This window comes from Rana temporaria, chromosome 9 (genome assembly GCF_905171775.1).
Source record: "Rana temporaria chromosome 9, aRanTem1.1, whole genome shotgun sequence".
In the NCBI taxonomy this organism is placed as follows: Eukaryota; Metazoa; Chordata; class Amphibia; order Anura; family Ranidae; genus Rana; species Rana temporaria.
Window position 1 is genome coordinate 125,178,522 of NC_053497.1, and position 6,394 is coordinate 125,184,915.

The 6,394-nt window shown below is 41.8% G+C and overlaps 1 protein-coding gene across 2 annotated transcripts in view; it reads right to left on the reverse strand.

Moving 5' to 3' along the window:
• The window catches only part of DDX31 (DEAD-box helicase 31), a 126,127-nt gene extending 120,540 nt beyond the window's left edge, over positions 1-5,587 (reverse strand). For both annotated transcript variants that reach the window (XM_040324423.1, XM_040324422.1), the window contains exon 1: positions 5,084-5,587. In XM_040324423.1, coding sequence (XP_040180357.1) covers positions 5,084-5,182 — 99 coding nt within the window. In that variant the 5' untranslated portion in view covers positions 5,183-5,587. The remainder of the gene's footprint in view (positions 1-5,083) is intronic.
• Positions 5,588-6,394: the final 807 nt, after the last annotated feature.

Sequence of the window (6,394 nt, forward strand, 5' to 3'; positions counted from 1 at the left end):
GTGTGTTTTGACCAAGCTATGCTGCTGTAAACGACGGCAAATATCCTGATAATGAACTTTACTTTTTGTTCCCTTTTCATCTGATAAATATACCATTGATTACAGTTTGCTATACCTGTTCGACTTGATAAGGCCAAAAAAGTACAAGTTGATCCTGTCAGAAATCCAGTGCTGTACACCACGTGCACGATGTATTTAGGTTTTGTGCTGCCCTAGGCCTGACTAAACTCGTGCACCCCCTAATTTAAATATGACCCACCCCTTCCTGTTAAGGCCACACCCCTTGCGGTTTAAGACCCACCCTGAAATTTTCAAGTGGGGACACTAGTTCTGATGGCCTGGGGGGGGTGGCCAATGGATTCTCTTAATTTGCATAGATTTCCTCTCACTTCCTGTTTGGCTATGGGACAGAAAGTGAAGGGAAATCTGTGCAATGGAACAGGGATGGTAAAAAATTTGAAGCAACACCCCCCCACAGTTGCAGAATGCCAACTGCCCACATACTGGAAGCAGTGCGGCCGATTTATTGGGGCGCTAAACTAATTTTCCTAACAGTGTAGCGCAAGTTGGCAGGGACACTGTCCGTGCTCCCCCCCTGCAAAGCTGCAAAGTGCTGCCCTAGGCCTGTGCCTTGTTGGCCTAGGCCAGGAAACAGCATTGCGTGCACGTGCACTCTGCAATGTCAACTCAATCAGTCTTACCAATTCTGCTCAGTTTAGCTATGTGAAGTACAGAACACTTCACCTCCCACAATATGAAGAAAAGGCGAGGGGAATGTTCTGTAGTCCTAATAAACCTCCTGTCCTTGGGTGGCAATGCTGTTCTTACTGTGAGAATGTCTTGTCACTAAGGACAAGAAGTGTTCGCAAACCGCACGTGCAGAGCGCTAATCACAGGCAGGGAGACATTGTCCCAATGCGCGTCTGCAGAGATCGGGAAATGTCTCCCTGCCTGTGATTACCGCTGTGCAGTGCTGACTTCCTGGTGGGCTTTGCACGTGCGATTTACGAACACGCCTGAGCTCATCCTTAGTTGTCACCAAAGGAGAGGTAGTGTGCCACTGTCAGAATCAACAGGTGACAACAAGAGAAAACACCTAAAAAAATAAATAAAAAAAAATGCCAGTAACTACATCTAAGAATTGGAAAGCTGCAATAAATTACATTTTAGTTCTTAAAGCGGAGTTCCACCCAAAAAATGGAACTTCCGCTTAATCCACTCCTTGCCCCCTTACATGCCACATTTGGCATGTAATTTTTTTTGGGTGGGGGGGAGTGGGGGCTTCAGGAGGAGTGGGACTTCCTGTCCCACTTCCTTCTTCCGCCGAGGGGCTGGTAAGGCGAATAGCTTAATCGCCTTATTGCAGCCCCTCCCTGTAGGCGAGCGCTTGTCCAATTGGACGGCGCCGCTCGCACATGCGCAGTGGGTGCCCGGCCGTGAAGCCGAAAACTGTCACTGCCGGGTTCCCACACTAGGAATGAGGGGGGGGCGAGGAGCAGAGCCCCGGCCGGCGCGTCGCTGGAACCGTGGAGCAGGTAAGCGTCTGTTTATTAAAAGCCAGCAGCTACACTTTTTGTAGCTGCTGACTTTTAATAAACTTAAAAAAAGGCTGGAATACCCCTTTCAGAGAATATGAATAACACAAACCTTTTTTTTTTTCACTCACGGTTAGTGTTTGGCTGAAGCCATTTATTATCAATCAACTGTGTTTACTCTTTTTAAATCATAATGACACAGGAACTACCCAAATGACCCTTCTCAAAAGTTTACATACCCTGGTGATTTTGGCCTGATAACATGCACACAAGTTGACACAAAGGGGTTTGAATGGCTATTAAAGGTAACCATCCTCCCCTGTGATCTGTTTGCTTGTAATTGGTGTATGTGTATAAAAGGTCAGTGATTTTCTGGACTCCTGACAGACCCTTGCATCTTTCATCCAGTGCTGCACTGACGTTTCTGGATTTTGAGTCATGGGGAAAGGAAAATAATTGCCAAAGGATCTGCGGGAAAAGGTAGTTGAACTGTATAAAACAGGAAAGGGATATAAAAAGATATCCAAGGAATTGAGAATGCCAATCAGCAGTGTTCAAACTCTAATCAAGAAGTGGAAAATGAGGGGTTCTGTTTAAACCAAACAACGGTCAGGTAGACCAACTAAAATTTCAGCCACAACTAGCAGGAAAATTGTTCAGGATGCAAAGAAAAACCGACAAATAACTTCAGGTGAAATACAGGACTTTCTGAAAACATGTGGTGTGGCTGTTTCCAGATGCACAATACGAAGGCACTTGAAGAAAGATGGGCTGCATGGTCGAGTCACCAGAAAAAAGTAATTACTATGCAAATGCCACAAAGTATCCCATTTACAATAAAAACAGCACAAAGACAACCCTTAAACCTTCTGGCACAAAGTCATTTGGAGTGATGAGACCAACTTTGAGCTTTGTGGCCACAACCATAAACACTACATTTGGAGGGGAGTCAACAAGGCCTATGATGAAAGGTACACCATTCCTACTGTGAAACACGGAGGTGGATCGCTGATGTTTTGGGGATGTGTGAGCTACAAAGGCACAGGAAATTTGGTCACAATTGTTGACAAGATAAATGCAGTATGTTATCAAAGAATAAAGGAGGGACATTTGTATTCATCCGCCAGGAAGCTGCGCATGGGACCTACTTGGACATTCCAACATGACAAAGATCCAAAACACAAGGCCAAGTCGACCTGTCATTGGCTACAGCAGAAAAAAGTGAAGGTTCTGGAGTGGCCATCTCAGTCTCCTGACCTCAATATCATTGAGCCACTCAAATCTCAAAACGTGCCGTTCATACAAGACAGCCCAAAAATGTACAGGAACTGGAGGCTTTTTGCCAAGAGGAATGATAAATACCATCTGAGAAGATAAAGAGCCTCATCCACAAATACCACAAAAGACTTCAAGCTGTCGTTGATGTTAAAGGGGGCAATACACGGTATTAACTGGGGTATGTAAACTTTTGATCAGGGTAATTTGGGTAATTTCTGTTGCCATTATGATTTAAAAAGAGTAAACACAGTTGATTGATAATAAATGGCTTCAGCCGAACACTAATCATGAGTGAAAGAAAAGTTTTTGTGTTATTCATATTCTCTGAAAAATGGCCAAGGAATCATAAATTCTGCCAGGGTATGTAAACTTATGAGCACAGCTGTTGGCATGGAGTTGAACTCTAAGATGGCAGACAGATTCCTATTCTGATTACATTCATGTGTTATATTTCTGCCTCTTTTTCGGCCCCGGTACCTTGGGTTACAACCAGATCCTTACCCCTGATTGAGGATTCGCACCCTCCTCAACGGCACACCAGAAGGGAACGGTAAGGGAGATCCATAGGTGTTTGAATTAATATGATGTGGGTGTAACATGTTGATAATTATTCCCCCGGATATGATCCCCCAAGTGTGTGTATCTCTGAGTAATGCCACGTACACACGATCGGACATTCCCACAACAAAACCGTGGATTTTTTTTCCCGACGGAATGTTCGCTCAAACTTGTGTTGCATACACACCGTCACACAAATGTTGTCGGAAATTCCGAACGTCAAGAACGCGGTGACGTACAACACTACGACGAGCCAAAAAAAAATTAAGTTTGTGCGTCGGAGTTGCATACAGACGATCGGAATTTCCGACAAGAACTTTTGTTGTTGGAAAAAATGAGAACAAGCTCTCAAACATTTGTTGTCGGAAATTTCAGACAGCAAATGTCTGATGGAGCATACACACCGTCGGAATTTCTGACAACAAATGTTCCATGTGAGCTTGTTGTCGGAAATTCCAATCGTGTGTACGTGCCATAACTATTTTTATGAATATATGAACCCGAAGGAGGGCTCCGGTGGTGTCTTTTCTACCTATACGCTTTGTTTTATGTCTATTTGTATGTTGTTATAGGAAAATGTTTTGAAAATAAAGATTACATATATAAAAAAAAAAAAAATAAATGACAGATAGGTTCACTTTAACCACTACCTGACGGCCGTACGACTTTATACGGCCGCAAGGTGGTTCTGAATCTCTAACTGGCCGTGTTTTTACGGCCTGCGCGTGCAGTCAGCGGCGCGCGCTCGCCGCATCGCTGAGATGCTGATGCAAGTGCCTGGCGGTCGTGATGTCCGCCAAGCACTCGGGATCGGCGGCTACAGGGACAAGACGTGGAGCTCTGTGTGTAAACACAGAGATCCATGTCCTGTCAGAGAGAGAGGAGACCGATCTGTGTCCCTTGTACATAGGGACATAGATCGGTCACCTCCCGCAGTCACCCCCCCTCCACACACAGTTAGAACACAATTTAGGGAAACACATTTAACCCCTTCCCCGCTCCCTAGTGTTAACCCCTTCAATGCCAGTCACATTTATACAGTAATTAGTGCATATTTATAGCACTGATCGCTGTATAAATGTGAATGGCGCCAAAAATGTGTCAAAAGTGTCCGATGTGTCCGCCATAATGTCACAGTCACGAAAAAATTGCTGATCGCCGCCATTAGTAGTAAAAAAAAATAATACAAAATAATAATAATTCTGTCCCCTATTTTGTAAGCGCAATAACTTTTGCGCAAACCAGACGTTTCTTGCGATTTTTTTAATTTTATTTTTTTTACCAAAAATATGTAGAAGAATACGTATCGCCTAGACTGAGAAAAAATATTTTTTTAAAAAAAATTGGGCTATTTATTACAGCAACAAGTAAAAAATATTGTTTTTTTTTTCAAAATTGTCGCTCTATTTTTGTTCATAGCTCAAAAAATAAAAACCGCAGAGGCGATCAAATACCACCAAAAGAAAGCTCTATTTGTGGGAAAAAAAGGACGCCAATTTTGTTTGGGAGCCACGTCACACGACCGCGCAATTGTCAGTTAAAATGACGCAGTGCCACAAGCTGAAATTTCACCTGGTCAGGAAGGGATATATGTGCCCAGTAAGGAAGTGGTTAAGACCTCCGGCGTAGTCAGGCTCCAAGACTGTACCGGCTTCACAGACAAATCATAATACATATATAAATACCACTTTACACAAGTTCAGGAAACTTACCCAGCTCCCTCTTTTTTCTGGCTTGGGGAAGTGTTTGGCACCTTTGTAAGATAGAACTGGACCATCTGTAATATTGAGGATTAATCCCTGATCTCCCATGACTCACAACCCCCAAAACATCAGCTACAGCCAGCCCCCCACAATGATCTCTGTATTGTACTAGTAACAAACAGATCTACCCACTACAGATATCTGCACTGCACTAATGATCCTACAATCTCCCTTCACCGATCCCTGTGCAATGATCAGATCTACAATCACCCTCTTCACAGATCTCTGCACTGTACTAATGATCAGATCTACAAGCCCCCTCTATAGATCTCTGCACTGTACTAGTAATAATCAGATCTACAATCCCCCTCCGCCGATCTCTGGGGTACAGTACTAGTAATGATCAGCTCTACAGCCCCCCCTTCCACGGATCTCTATACAGTACAAGTAATGATCAGCTCTGCAAACACATGTGGGACACACACTGGCCAGGAAGGACCCAACTAGAGCTGCCCAAGAAGCGCCTGACTAAAACAACTTTACTGTACTTTTATTAATGATGTAAAATTCTATATAGGCGTCATTAGGCACTCCATAAACATCACACATCTGTATACATTCATGTTACAAATTTTATAAGCTAAAATCACAGAACCGGAGCTAGCCCAGATCACAATACAGACATGCCTGCTGTTGGAAAGAGTTGGTCTTCGACAAAATGGCTGCTGTAGCAAATCTCAGTTCATAGAAAAGTCCATACAGTGTGTGTGTGATTCACAAGTGTTTGTTAGCTAGAGGTGTAGTGGCAGTGATCATAAAAAGAAGATAGGAATAATAAACAAAATAGGAAACATTATTTGATCCCCAACTTTAGACAAAATAACTATTATACATGACACAGTGTATAAATTAAAACAATATTATATTATTACATTATATTAGTTTTTAGGGAAAATAGTTATACGAATAAAGCACTCTTGTATGTTATTCTTGGTAATAACATGTTTTATTATTGTTATACTGTATTGTATACTGTTAATACATGTTTTTTTATTTTTATTGAGATTTTATAGTTTTTATTCTTGTGGGTTTCTAAACTGAAAATCTCAATAAATACCTGTAATTAAATTAAATGGCATCCATTACAATGTAAGGAAGTAATAATAATAATACTAATACATAGTAATAATAATAAAAAATAGTAATGACATGGCATCCATTACAGTGTAAGGAAGTAATAATAATAATACTAATACATAGTAATAATAATAAAAAATAATAATACATTTTACTGATGTATTAGTATTGATAACATAATTT